General features: G+C 36.4%; 1 protein-coding gene across 1 annotated transcript in view; it reads right to left on the reverse strand.

Annotated features, from left to right (window-relative positions):
- Window positions 1-149: 149 nt before the first annotated feature.
- Window positions 150-15,069, reverse strand: part of LOC130255837 (collagen alpha-1(XXVIII) chain-like) — a 29,752-nt gene continuing 14,832 nt past the window's right edge. The window contains exons 19-35 of the mRNA XM_056496892.1: window positions 14,503-14,571; window positions 13,753-13,824; window positions 12,819-12,887; window positions 12,316-12,384; window positions 10,540-10,608; window positions 9,417-9,485; window positions 8,899-8,967; window positions 7,463-7,531; window positions 6,687-6,755; window positions 5,976-6,056; window positions 5,217-5,252; window positions 4,052-4,088; window positions 3,366-3,923; window positions 2,540-2,755; window positions 1,861-1,929; window positions 1,687-1,776; window positions 150-349 (exon numbers count right to left, since the gene is read on the reverse strand). Of these exons, the coding sequence (XP_056352867.1) occupies window positions 150-349; window positions 1,687-1,776; window positions 1,861-1,929; window positions 2,540-2,755; window positions 3,366-3,923; window positions 4,052-4,088; window positions 5,217-5,252; window positions 5,976-6,056; window positions 6,687-6,755; window positions 7,463-7,531; window positions 8,899-8,967; window positions 9,417-9,485; window positions 10,540-10,608; window positions 12,316-12,384; window positions 12,819-12,887; window positions 13,753-13,824; window positions 14,503-14,571 (1,911 nt within the window). The remainder of the gene's footprint in view (window positions 350-1,686; window positions 1,777-1,860; window positions 1,930-2,539; window positions 2,756-3,365; window positions 3,924-4,051; window positions 4,089-5,216; window positions 5,253-5,975; window positions 6,057-6,686; window positions 6,756-7,462; window positions 7,532-8,898; window positions 8,968-9,416; window positions 9,486-10,539; window positions 10,609-12,315; window positions 12,385-12,818; window positions 12,888-13,752; window positions 13,825-14,502; window positions 14,572-15,069) is intronic.

A 15,069-nucleotide genomic window follows, 5' to 3' on the forward strand; every position in this document is an offset into this window, starting at 1 on the left:
TGCATAGGTAGACTTTTTATAGTTGGTGGGCATATGACACTATAATGTTAGCATTCTATAAATTAATTGGTTTGCTTTTAGATACCATGCTGGATACTTGATAAAAAAGCCAATCAACAGCTTCATCCTTATCATTTTTAATGTAGAGACTAATTCCTACCTCCAGAATAAAATACACAAGCCTGTCTACATTCCTGTTCGGACTCAAAGCGGTTTGCGTTTCCATCACAGCCACCATACCAAAACTGAGCGCAGGCATTGGCTTGTTGATCGTAATACCATCTGATTGTGTAAACACGGCATGGCCCTGGATCCAGCCTTAGCTGGCACCGGACATCCACAGTACTTTCTAAAATTAAAAAAAAAAAGGGAGGAATAGAAACGATTCAGTTTGTGAAAGTCAATTATATTCCATAGATTTTACCTTTAAAATTCTTACTTTGTTTTACTTTTTTCTGTTAATCTTATACAATAGTGTAAGATTCACTTTTAATTCTAAAGATATTAATATTGAAGGCAAGTTACTAGTGCATCTTAGTAGTCAAATAAACTGTTCCTTTACTAGCATAATACTAGTAATTCCAGAAATAATAGTATTATGGCTCCACATACAAAAAGAGCAAACAATATGAATATGATAATTTTGAAATACATTTTTTCAAATCTGATTTTTTGAAATATATTTTTTGAAATCTGATTACATGCAACCAGTCTTGTGAGCAAACTGAAAATGCAAACCAAAGAGCTGTAAGCTAGTTTCATCTGCTGTATCCTGCTGTGCATTAGTTTTCCTTGTGGTGTGGGAGAAGAGACATTAAGTTACAGAGAAGAGTATAAAACTCTTGTTTTGCTTTTGTAAGATATTTGTGCTACTTATCTAATAAAATGGTAGTAGTTATGTACATAAGTTTGAATGCAAAACTCTTACAGAAATGGACTAGAGAACTATGACATACTATTCTAGTCTTACTCACTTCAATAATACCAAGAGATAAAAAACAGTTTCCTGTGAAGTTTAATGTTGTGACTAATATCTTGTCACTTTTTGAAAAAACCATTAGTGACAAATACTGAATAAGTAATGCCACTGTTCCCAGGAAACATGGAAACATGTTTCTATTGCGCTCTTCTGCTGCTCCCATCATCATTATTTCTGGAACAGAAAATCCCCCAAATGGTGAGCAAAATACATTTGGGCATTCATACAAAAAAAAAATCAACCCTTTAAGAACTCTGCTAATTATTACACTTAAAATGACTAAACACTGTTTTTTCCTATTGCTCCTATGAAAGAGAAATACATTCTTTCTATACAATTCTGAAATCACTATCTTTGTCTTTAATGAGGCCTCCCACCTCTGTTGATTGCCCCTCCTTGGCTGATGAATGACCTGCTGACTGGCCCACTCTCAGTGAGTATTATGTTCTCTTTTTGATGCCCGTTATGAGCTCCCTCTCAGGTTATAGAAAATCTTACTTTTGCTTTAAGTGGAGTGTTGGGATTGGGAACTTGGGAAGACAAGAACTGCACCTAGATCTGTTATAAAATCCTGAAATGACTTCTGTATCACAGACTCAAAATCCTTGGAAATTGGAAAAAAATTACTCTGATTTAAAGCCTTATTAAAAGTTAGTACCAGGTGAAGAGGGAACAAAATGAAAGACTAGTTATGATCTATAACCCACCGGGTCTTGGTGTGGGGCCTGCAGTTGAAAGAGATGATGTCATCACTTTATTGGATTGTGGTTGTTTAGATGACAATAATGGTAATACAGCTGCAGGTGAAAAGAAACAGAATGAGACATTGATTTTTCATCAGCCAAAAATGAAAATTAAGAAATGAGTGACAATAGAAATACCTCTAGTGTTTACTGTTAGAAGGGTTGGCTGTTTTTCTTCGTCTTGTTCCACTTCATAGGCTTCATAGGCTACAGAAGGTATGTTGGTCTGAAATAAGCATTTGATTATTTTTTCTTTCCAGATACTGTGGAGTGTTTGAAAATGAACAAGGGTTCCATCACTTGGAGTTTTTCTAATGTTTTTCCTTTACATTTACCCTGACTTCAGTGTTAAGAACCAGAATTTTAACTTCTTCTTGTTGGTTTACCAGGAAAGTTTTCATATCTAAATGTGGGATAAATATTTTTTTAAATTGAGCTTTACAGAATTTTATTTATAGACTTAAAATTATAATCTACAGTTGAGTTCAATTACTGTTCTTAGACTTAATTATAACAGTGTAATTGCTTTTTTATATTATGATTCACACACTATGGTACAAATACTACTGTGTTAAACAAAGGAATCCTTGTAACAGTATCGGGAATAAGCTATAGGTATTAGTTAATTGCCTGCATGCAATATCAGAGCTCTTACTCTGAACAAGTGGCTCTGAGCATACCAAGTACCTGTCCTGTAGAAAATTAAGAGAAATGGTACAAATTACATTAGGTGGCACAGAAAGATATATACTTTAAACTTCTGCTTGTTAAAGCCTGCTGAATTTTCATACCGGAGCTAATGGTTGAGGAAGATGGCCAAGACTCAGAGGACTTTCTATTGTAGATACTCCAAGTGTCTGTGCTGAAAGTGATTGTCTATTAACATTGTTCTTCTGAAGTATGTAATGTAAAGAACTTGGAGATACTGAATGAAAGGATTGCCCACTTATACTTGCACCATTTTCATTATGATTGTGTACTAAGACGTCATGTTCATCTTCACAAAATTGATTGACTAATTTGGACTCCAGAGCTGTTTAAAAAAAAAAAAAAGTAGAGAACTTATCAGACTGAGAAATTCAATGTATTTTTAAAATTTGGATTACTTATATATGTCAGTAATACATATGTAATCCAGAACTCCTTTGAATTGTTTACACTCATCTAAGGAGATTATTCCAGACTCTTTGAAGTATGAATTTTTTGGTCACAAATTTGCCAGCCTGTAAGTCCACATAAGGGTGTTCGTCTAAGCTTAGTAACAACTACTAGTTGGTAATGGGAAAATAACTGCTTATGTTGCTGATGTGAATAACCAAGTGAAAACAGGTTATTTCACCAGGGAAGTGAACAAGTAGCATTTATGACAGAGGGTATCATTCTGGTTTACAGTCAACAGATTTTCAGTGCGTGAGTACTTGCTCATCTTACAAAACTTGTTTAAGCAGCTGTTTTCATAGACTAGGTGACATTCCCCCATTGGCATGTTGCCCCATAATGTAGCACCGTAAACAAAGGGGATCTGAATCTCTAGACTCCTATTACTTTGCAGCATCAAAACATGTCCACAAAGATAACGCTTCTCACCCACCCTGCCCCCTTGTGAGAAGCAACAAAGCAGAACAAAACTTCAATGAACACACCTGAGAGGGTGTTAAAGTCATTAATGAGGTACATGTGTTCTCTGTCTGGGTCTGAAGCAATCAGATTTAGCTCATGCACAAACTCAGCCTGTGTTGGATCTGAAGTATTTGCGATTCCTATTGCGTACATTTCGATGTTTGCTGCATGAGCCTCTCGAACAACAAGCTCTAGTTTTACAGCTTCTCTCTTGTCTGTTTGGCCATCTGTTAGCACAATAGCTACTTTCCGCACCCCTGCTCGAGCACCAGAAAATCCTTCCTGGCTTGCCTTGCGGATAGCAGTTCCTGTGTAAGTGCCTTCTCCCATGCATTGCATTCTTCTAATTGCTTGCTTGACATCATGTCGGGTTGGATACTTGTTGAGACCAAATTCTAGCCGAACTTCTAAACTGTACAACACAAGGCCAATTCTGGTAGCATTTCTGCCTACAGTTACTCTGTCTACTAAAGCAGTTACAAAGTCTTTGATAATCTCAAAATTTTCTGGTCCCACACTCTCAGAGCTGTCAATCACAAATACAAGCTCCATAGGAATTTCCTTACATTTAATACTGCAGCCTACAAAAGAAAAAGAAAAGAAACCCAGATCACAAAGGCTTGATTTGGCATGCTTTTGGAAAAGAGAAGAATGCAAATGTAATGAAGGAAATATAGAATCTGAATATAAAGATTTATTGAGGCCTTACCGCATATCTCTTTAATTAATTTAATTATATCTTCTCTCTGGATATGAAAAAAATTAAATATTAAAATATTTTACAACTTGCCTCTTTTAAGTGAGGTATAGTATTGTCACCAACAAAGATTATGTTTATAATTAATATTTGTCTCCTACAGTGACTTAGAAAGATCTTACTGTTTAACTTCCAACCTTGTCCTTGGGAATGAGTTCCATATTTTACAACGAACTATTTCATATACATACAAGAATCAATAACCTGACAACAAGTTAACGTCTCTATCTAAAACAATTAACTCCTGTTGTTTTAAAGAATGTGTTGTGATTAATAGGTTCTCATTAAAACTGAAAGGCATAATTATTTTAGCATCTGAATAATAGGATATTCCTTTTAAATATACTGGGAGTAGTGCAATAGACTCAACTTTGAGAAGCATAGGATTGCTTGTAGTGAACTGACGTATGCCAGAGCACCAGTACAGAATGGAATTGGGAGTTGTCAGCCCTGATGTACCTGACCCATTCTTACCCAGCCTTCCTTAGCAGAAAACCCCAAAACTGCTGCCTTCAGAGCTGTCTGTTCAGAAAAACGATAGCTTCTGTGACATGTAAATGAAGTGTTTCTCAGTATTAGAGCAATTATTTGTTATATTTTTTGAAGTGCATGACAGGACTCATCTGGCATTGAGTTAGTCTTTCAAATACAACCTTTTGCTACTGCTGCTCAGCTTCCATCATAAACCTTAGTAGTATTAATATACTCACTGACATACTTTACTGAATTTGACTCAAGTGTGGTACAGGCTTAGCAGAAATATAAATAAGTTCATAGCATGATAGACCATGACAAGTTTGAAGATCTTTGCTCTTTAGACTTTTAAATACTTGCAAAAAAAGTTCCTGCAGCAAGTACACACCTGGGTGATCTAACACTAGCTATGAAAGAACATATAGCAGAAAAATACCTGAAGTCACCAGGAACTTTTAATTCCATTTCAGCATAAAGTAGATGAGAAAAAAACAGAAATCTTTGAGTTGGTTTCTTTCTATATTATTACTGAGATGTCTTCTAATCAGAAAGCTCTTTCCAAAATAATTAAAAGGCTACATTTCATCTGATAGTGTTGTTTATGTCTTGCTGTAATGGGATTTAAATAATGGAATTTGCTTACTGTTAGGCCTTGGTCTCCCTTTGGTCCAGTTTTGCCCTGTAACAGTGATTGCTAATTAAGTTTTGCAATTAGATAGTAACATTGTAATTCAGAATATGACTCCATCTATACCATTATTAGAATAATATTTGACCAATAGGAAGTTAAACTAGGAAAAGTGTGCTTCTGATGCACATTCACTGCTTTGTGCATGTAGTCCCTACAACCTTCTGAGGTGGTTTATGGGAATTGGATGACCTCAAATCTCCCACTGGATCACTGATAGTTGTCTTTCACTGCTGTCCTGGTTTTGGCTGGGATAGAGTTCATTTTCTTAGTAGCTGGTTCAGTGCTGTGTTTTGGATTTACTATGGGAATCATGTTGACAACACACTGTTATTTTGGTTGTTGCTAAGTGGTGCTTAGGACTTTTCATAGTCAAGGACTTTTCAGATTCCCATGCTCTGTCAGTGAGAAGCTGCACAAGGAGCTGGGAAGCATGGCCAGACCAGCTGACCCAGACAGGCCAAAGGGATATTCCACAGCATGGGAGTGGCTGTGAAGTATTTTGTTGCTGGTTAGGATTAAGCCATGGTTGCCTTAAGGAAGAAACCACATCCCTGTGGGAAAAGGGTATTTATCAAGTAAATGTCTTCTTTGTTCCTTTCAAGTTTTTAATAGTTTCAGTTTATATGTAATTAAATAGAAAGAAGAATGTATAACCCAGCTTTGTTTTTTAGTGGTATAAGAAAACATCTGTGATAAACCTGAGTTACTCACAGGTTGTCCAGATAAACCAGGGTCACCCACATCACCTTTTTCTCCTTTTTTCCCCTTGTCACCTGTAGCTCCTCGATCTCCCTTTAAGACCGTGGTAGTAAGCAGACAGAAAGTGTAAGTCAGTTTTTGTTACACTTTTCAAATTTCTAGTAGCCTTTGTTGAGTGCACATGAAGTTTGTGACATAAGTTAGAAATCTTTGTTAGAGATCATTTAAATAAATTAGTACTTTATGAATTTTGCTAATAACTTGTAGTATTGGCTAAGCATTTTTATGGGAAAAAATACCTGAAGTGATTTGAACAATGAAGCCTCTCAAACAACTACATACAGACTGAGGAGTTTCATGGGATATTGCATGATGGAAATTATTATCTGTGCCTTAGAAAAATAAGATAAAACTAAAGAAATAGAAAAGAAATTCAAGGGTATCACTGGAATGAATAATGGGAATATCACTCTCAGAAACATTTTGGCCCAGAAAAGGCATTTAGCCTAGCAAACAGATGTATTAGTGCTTCTTGGTTTGGTTTTTAGTGGACTATGGGACTTTGTACAGCCTTTGTACAATTTAATCTTCTAGTATCTGGGGCTCCCTTTAGCATGGAATTCACATGCCTTCAATGAGAACTGACTATAAAAGAGCATTTTGAGTGTGTTGGCTTCCATCTAGGGTATCATTTCACTATTATCTCTGATTTAGTTATCATACCTTCTCTCCCAGAAACCCATCTCCAGGGGGGCCTCGTGGTCCTGGCATTCCTTGAATACCTTGTTCCCCCTAATGATAATCCAGGTAGTGATATTAACCCTTTGTAATCATTCATCACACAGTAATTTAAAATGTTCAAAGAGAAAGTTTTCAAACTGCATTTAACAAGGATCTTGAGACACTTGAGACAATTTAGTGTCTAAAATATTTCTCAAATACTTCTTCAGTATAAAGATACATAATATTGAAAACCCACATGATCATTATTTGATTTAATTTTAATTTGATTGTAATTTTAACTTTTTCCCTCTTCATCCCATTTTTTTCCTTCTCATTCTGCTTTTCTTATTTCTCTCTTTTGAGTCTATCTCATCTGACTGATGCCTTGGGTAAAAGTACATATTACAAGGAAAAATTAATAGTACACACAGATTCAGGATGAAGGCCTTTCCTCTATTGGATAGAGTGGTAGTACACAGAAGTAATTCAGACTGTTTCTGTGGGCATGAGAGTTGAAGGAGTGGTATTTTTAATTTTGTAAAGGTATCTTTAACCTTAATAAAATAAAAGTTCATCCTTCCTTCCTCAACACACGTATGCTTGGGCTAGTTTGCAGCAGTAGACAGAACATACTTTGGAGGTGCTTTCATTATCCTTCTCATTTTCTAGCCTGGGGCTCTCTTCATATAAGAAACAGTGTGAAATCTTCTTAACACTGTGATGGTCAGATTGACCACTCAAACAGGCTAAATATTGAAGACACTGCATCTTTTTACCTTAGTTCCTTGAATACCTTCACCAGGAGGTCCCAGAGAGCCAGGTGGCCCTGGGCGTCCTATGGTTCCCTAGAGAATGTTCATAATAAAAATACACAATAAATGGTTATACCACTGTGTAATTTCTTGTCCTTCCTCTACCAAACATGTCTTTTTATAAGTAGTGGGAATAAGATTGCTCTAGCTGAGAAAGACTCTTTTTGGCCTTTATCAGATTTTAAGAATCCAGTTTATACCTCAAAGGATCCACTTCGCTTAATACTTGGTGAACATGAATCACCTTGCTGATAGAGATATATGCTGCATTGAAGGATGGACAGTTTTGGTGGGACATGGAGAACTGAATTAAAATTTAACAGAAGATTATTACTTTTGGTCTTTTACCACCATTACACAGTAAGACCTATACATATACATACTAATGTGGCATTGCAAATAAAGACTTGCTGCTAATTTATAACTTAATTTTCAATAGAACTCTAGAAAAAGTGTTCCCATTCCATGTTACTCACAGGAAGCAATTCAAACCCACGTAGTACATATTATTTTACATCTAAAGTGCTATTCTAGTATCCCTGCATGAAATTGTCAATTTTCTCATTTGTAAGGATCTCGTGCACATGTTGTTCCTTGGGACTAGTACTGCCTGAGGAGGTGCTCCACCACCTCTATTTTCTGGACTCTGCCTTCCTGCCATTGGGAAATTAATCTCAGGGACCAATAAGCCGCAGTGTGCAGGTAACTCATTATTATGTTGCATACTCTTTGCATTTGACGTTGAGTTCCTTTATATTTACATTCAAGCCTGTTCTTTTGTATTCAATAGACTTCTGAAACAGCTGTGGGAGCATAGGAGTTTCCAATTTGGGACGTTTCACAGTGAAAATTGCTTTTTATAGTTACAGTGATTTTCAGGCATTTGTCATGGCTACAAAATAATTACAAAAATAATCCTTTTTGCAGGGATCAATCTTCATACTAGTTATGTAATGATTATTTTATTTATACAGTAAAAAAGATGAATTAATCCCAGAAGAACTCAACAGTAGTGCCTATAGCTGTAACAATAGTATAGGCAAGACATACTAAGTGCTTGTCCAGCCCTTAATTCTGACCAATGGTAGATCTGAAGAAATTTTTGCCACTCACTTGCAGCTAATGTCTGCAGGAGCTAAATGTTTTGTCACTGATCTTTACTGCAAGGTTATCACCTTATCATTTATCATATGCAACCACAAGGAGGCTATGGTTTGTGGATAGTCACCAGAAATATTTTTGATTTTCTACAAAATAAAGATTATTTGGTGGATTAGTTGTTTCCAGTGAAGACAGAAAGCATGTAGATGTCTATGCATAATCGCACATTTTTATAATATACTTCCCCCCCATGTTTTAGAGATTAGACAAAGAGAGATATAATTGTTTAAATATCTTACTTTTGGTCCTGGTAGGCCTTTTCCTGGGGGACCGGGGGGCCCAAGTGGTCCTCTACTACCAGGATCACCCTGAAAGCCGATACTTTAAGAAATAAGTAGTGAATACCAAAGTTTAATTTATCTCTAGAATTCTAAGCAGCTGTTATATCTAAATGGGACAAAGAGAACTATTGAACTGCACTGTGTAAGTCCAAACAATGCTAACCCAAGGATATTGCTGGCAGGGCAAGAAGATTATTGGGGATAAATGGTGGCTGGTGGTCTAAACATATTCAAGTCAATCATGCACAGTTACACAGGAATTACAATTCCCATATTATAAAATGAACTCCAGGTTGCCCAAACTAAAAAAAAGAACCCAACAAACCTAAACAAAAAATGATCTAGTTTTATATACTGAGAAGAAAGTTAAAGTTGGATTAAATAGGTATTCTGATTGTGACCTGTAGGTAGGAATTGTATCTCTATGAAGTAGACTATACACAAGCACTTGCTTTTCTAGAAGTTAAAGTCTGTACCTTAGGTCCTGGTAGTCCAACTCCCTCTGGGCCTTGTTCACCAGGAATCCCAGGGAGGCCTGGCAAGCCCTGAAATTGTATGCACACGTATAAATTTAATTTACAGCTACATGCATTGACTACATGCATTTGTTAATATTTATATGATAGTATCTTGACTATATTGTCTCTTAATGTGATCACTGTGATCTACAACTGGTTGAACTTTACTCTGATATGCCAGAAGTAGTGTCAGTAGCATTTGCATGTGTGTTGCATGTCATGCAGGGGGTTGAATGTGTTTCAAGGTAGAGGAGTCTCATCCGCAGAGACAGTTCCAGAAGCAGCTCTTCATTGGGTCGTACAAAAATATCAGAAAGTATTATAAATCAATTTCCAGTTTCCATGTTGATATTTGTTAATTTTTGTTCCTCAGTGTGGCAAATGCAAGCAGTTTTGTTGTTGTCTTTAGCATAGGCAAATGCAAGTATGTGTGATCCAACCTCCCTGACTGTAGCCAGCAATCTTTCAGAGACTTCCTCGCTGCACAGGCAGGTAACTGCCAGGGCTGATGGAGCATGCTGATGAGCATATTGGATCTGTGAGGCCAGCCTTGCACACATGTGCAGGGAAGGGAGAGGAAGGAGCCTTTTCTCTTTGCATCCTTTTTGCAGGGATTAGTTATATCTACCAATAACGGCCTCTGGAAAGAGTAGTTCTGGCTCTTTGCACACCAGTTTCTTTTGTAGTGGTTCTGGGATGTATTTGGACCCAGCTGCTTGGCTAGATTGTATTTTCCTGTTTGGGAATAAATTTTGTAGGGTTGGGCAGATGACAGGACCCTACATGAAGATTTTGAGGGAACTGATTGAAACATCAGTGATACTTTGGAAAAACAGAAACCACTTGGAATATTACAGTTACAGTGTGTAGTCAAGACAAATGGAGGTCAGGGATGATCTTTCAGAGGGAGCTTTCATTTTCTTCTGTGCTGAAGTGCATTTCCACAGTTGAGGAGTTTTAGGATTTTTAGGCTTTTTTAGACCAGCAAATATCTTCTAGCATGTCAGACACAGAGGATAATCCCTTAGGTGTAGTACTTACTTCTTCCCAGTTCACATAAAAGAAAAATCTATAAACTTACAGGTGGGCCGGGATAACCATCTCCTTTTTGCCCAAAGGGCCCAGGAGGTCCTGGAAGGCCTTGGTCACCCTGGTGAAGGCAGGAAAACAGCTGAGTGAATGCCAAGACAATTGCTAGGAGGAAATTATCTATGCAAGTGAAACTTACTTGGCAAATATACCGTAATTTAATTTTATCTGTCTGTTTATTGGCTAATGTATTTTACTATGTGAATTATTATTATTTTAGGTAATTAATGTGAATTACATTAATACTAAACAGTGACATTTAATAGTGCTCATGATTTATAGAACCTCTGACTCTTAAGTCACTAATTTTAATATTTTTCAAGAGCTCTGTCTGTTGTCATTTCTGGCCTACATAAAAGAAGAAATTACTTTAGTTGTATTCCCCATATATTTATCATCATTTGCTTTAGAATTGTATTTTTCTATGATGCTGTGGAACCTCATTAAATCTTTTGAATATAGTCTTCTTATGGGAAATATGCAACTAAAACTCCTTTCATGGATCCAGACAGCTAGAGTTTCTGAGGAACAGATTTATCAAGAAAACTCAGAGGACCTTAAACCTCCCAGCTATACTGGGGGGTGCAGTGAGTTGCTCAGTTGCAATAGAATGGATGATCAAGATTGCATTTATTCCTGTAGCTACCCAAAATATGGGCATTTAAAACAGTGGCAAGAAAAGACCCATGAAAAAATAATTTGGAAAAATTAGATTGTAAAAAGCTTTACCCTGTATGGCTTTACACTGTATGGTTGTGTGTCTAAGAACTAAGCAAAAGCAGAGCCATTAATGCTGACAAAAACAGCAAAAAGTGAAGAACATAGTCACAGAAACATGCAGTATTGCCCAATTGAAAGAACTTTGGGAGGCTCAAGGCTGAGGGAGAGACACTTGCAACTCTGAGCAAAGGATGTGCTTCCAGTTGATTAATTCCTGTTAAGTCCCCAGAAATGGAACAACATGAATTTCTCTGAATTAGCTGGACTATACCAGAAAATTATGTGAATCCATCAGCAAAATCTCCTTCTGATGAAAATAAATGTAAAAATCTTGAAAACCACTGACTGACCAAAAAGGGATAGAGATTGTCACATGTTTCTAATGCTTCTGTTACTCTGTTCAGTTCACTCAAAGAACAAGGGATTAGAGATCAATAGTAGTGTTAAACTCACTAAGAAAAGAGGTGGAGGAGGGGCAGGCAGGATCCAGTATATTTGGAGAAATGCAGGTTTATATGTCTGAGTTTCTTGATCTTCAAACAAAATCTTTTTTGGAATGAAGAGTAGCTTATGAAAGTTGAATCTAGGTACAACTGAGGCAGTACTAGAAAAGTGGTAGATGAAAGCATTAGAGATTAGCTACATATTCATGTTCTTCTTACAGTATAACCCTGTGTCAAAGGTATGAATGAAGCAAAGGAGCTTGGCTGAGAAAAATTAACTGCTTGCTAATTAACACATAGGCTGATGTAAGCAGGGTTAGTAGGGTGTTCTCTCTCAAGTCACTCCTCGTCAGTTAGAAACAGTCATTCTCCTGGTTCTCTGCCATCTGAAAGCTTACTGTTCACACTGGAGGCTTGACCATCCATGGTTTTCCAACTCTGCAAATCCTTATACTGCTAGAGTTGTAAGACACACACATTAAGAACTGTGGAACATTTCAGTGGCACACTGTGGCCATCCTGGGAGATTTGTTGTTGCTTCACTGAAATCCTCCTGCCTTATTTTAGAGTTGTATCAGAATTTAGTTTAATAATTCAGGAGCTACCTTTGGCCCAGGAAGCCCAAAACCTGGTTCTCCAATTGGCCCAGCAAGACCAGGTAGCCCAATGTCACCCTGCAATGAAGAAAATTAATAGTCTGGTTACGTATCTTATCAAACACCACAGGCTGTGGGTTTCTTTTATACAAATTAATATATTATGAACATAACAAGCTAATTTTATTTATTGGTATTGAAAACATTAAGCACCAAAAGCATAAATAAAAATGAAAGAATAAATATAAAAAATACAAAAAATAAACAAAAGTATTTTGATATCCAGGATTATTCAAAATAAAGAAATTAACAAAGGTAGCCACACCTCTAGCTGCAATACAATTAATACCAGGGCACAGTGGTAACTAGACTGAATACAATCACTGTTCATAGGAAAAAAGAAGTTTTAGTTGATCTCATAAGACTGGAATTGTTTACACAAATATTACCATAGCCTACTTCAGTTTTCGTTCTGGTTTTCTAAGCACTAGGAGATGGAATGTGGATGATACCTTTGGTCCAGGCACAGATCTTCCAGGAGGGCCTGGCATTCCAAGACGTCCTGGTGTACCAGGCTCCCCCTGCAGTGAAGGTAGGAGAGAAAAAACAATGGATTTTTCTGAAAGTGAGTATGACCATTGCATAGAGAAAATATTTATGCAACAATTTACATTTAATTCCATGAAAATTCTGTTAGAATTTCTAATAAGCTATTCTATGCAGAGATCAATCTATTTGGAGAACTGATAACCATATTCTGTTTTCTCCATGGAAATGACGTTCTTCTCAGTCACTGAACAAACATGTTTTTAGAAGTCCCTTTTTTTCCTTTAAGACTTGGTGCACCACATACAGGGCTCAAGACACTCTGCCCAGCTGTGTAGGCATACTGAAAGCATATATACATTTCTGTTAGAATTGATTTTTAAAAATGTCTCTTTTGGTGTACTTTTTTACCTCTTTTTCCTTTTTTGTGGAAACACTTGCATGTATCAATAGTGAAAGAATAAGAAACTGGAGGAGAAACCTAGAGTAGCTCTTATCTCACTTTCAATAAGTACTGAGTATTTTAACAGAAACTCCAAATCCATAAAAGAATATCAGTCATGAGTCAGTGTAAGGGAAAATAAAGTCCTGTCATATATCCTGTCAAATGCCATATACCATACTATCTTCTCAAATATTTCAGTATAAAAATACGAATATATACCTTTACTTTTTCCAAACTAACAGGGAAGCAATATGGTAAACACAAAGGTTTTTAAAAAACACTGCTAGATGTTTATAGGAATCATGGTAATTCTTGCTAAGAGAAACTTTTGCTGAACATTTTTGAAGTTATTTTTTTATGAAGCGAGTTCATTCTGCAACAGTTGTTTCTGAGATCTGGAACAATGTACAGCTTTGGGTGACTATTTTACACATATAACATAGTAATAAACTCACTTTAGCTCCAACAGGTCCAGGCACTCCTGTTGCTCCTGTTAATCCACGTATTCCTCTGTGTCCTTGATCTCCCTACAAAAATGAAAAAGACATGTCACACATGCCAAATAATTTAAGAATATATTAACTGAAATAAATTGTAAATGTCAGTGAAAGACAGCAAACTTCTACTTGTAGGTGGTGCACATGAGTTGTTCCTATTGCCTTCATTGGCAAATCAGTTAATTCTGCTCAGTAACTGTCCAGTTTTGGATTTACACAATTAAAACTACATAGATTTCTTCCGAAATGAAATAAACTGGTTTTCCACAGAATACTGTGAGAAAAATAAAAGCCAAAATGATTCTTAAAATTAAAAAATCTTAAAGGTTGAATAATTGCGGCTGAAAAGTAAGTTATTACATTAGAAAAGATAGTAAGAAAAATAATCAAAACAAGAAAATATAATTCACTTGTTAGTACTTTTTTTTTTATTTGAAGGCAAATAGAGCCAATCAATTGATCACAATGCCCTGTCTGATTGACCAGAAAAGCTAAGAATTGTATAAGGTTCTAAAGAGAAAACTGCTGTTCAAGCAGATTACTAGGCTGTAATAATTACAACAAAAATGAAACAATTATGAGTCCAGAATAATATACTTTTTATTACTTATATAGACAAAAAAAAAAAAAAAAAAAAAAGAAGTCTTTGACAAACCTATTCCTGGAACATTATGATTTTGAGTGACACCTTTAGTAAGAAATCCTCACCTTTTCCCCCTGTATTCCAATTCCTGGAGAACCTTCAGGTCCTCTAAGACCAGGCAACCCTGGTTCGCCCTTGAATAGAAAAATCAAAGGAGAGTTTCAGAGCACTGTGTGGACAATGGTGAAAGATGAACTTTGTATTCCCTTGAATAAGTTCAATAAAATCATAGACCTTTTAGAATCAATGACAAAACTCCCACTGATGTCAGGTGTGTCCAGGGTTTTTTTGCCATATTCAGAAGCAAGCACTGTACCAACTCCATGTGGAATGCATGAAGTAGCACATTTCCACATTTCCTTAGCTGAACACTCTGAGTATATAAACTTAAATAATGGGGTTTCTGAATCTAAGGAAAAACACAGTCAGAAGGCCATGAAAGCTTGCCCATAGCCATTTTAGAGATTCCCCTTCTGAATTGCAGGGCATTTAATCAATTCCTAAAAAAGTATGTTTGAAAGAGATTTTTCTTTTGCTGAAAAAAATGTGGTACTTTTCCCCTTGTTCATGAGCAGTCTCTCTTTTAGGTTTGGGTGTCAGTACAGGGAGAACAATAGCAGTGCTTGGGGTGA

The sequence above is a fragment of the Oenanthe melanoleuca genome, chromosome 7 (genome assembly GCF_029582105.1).
Source record: "Oenanthe melanoleuca isolate GR-GAL-2019-014 chromosome 7, OMel1.0, whole genome shotgun sequence".
Taxonomy (NCBI): domain Eukaryota; kingdom Metazoa; phylum Chordata; class Aves; order Passeriformes; family Muscicapidae; genus Oenanthe; species Oenanthe melanoleuca.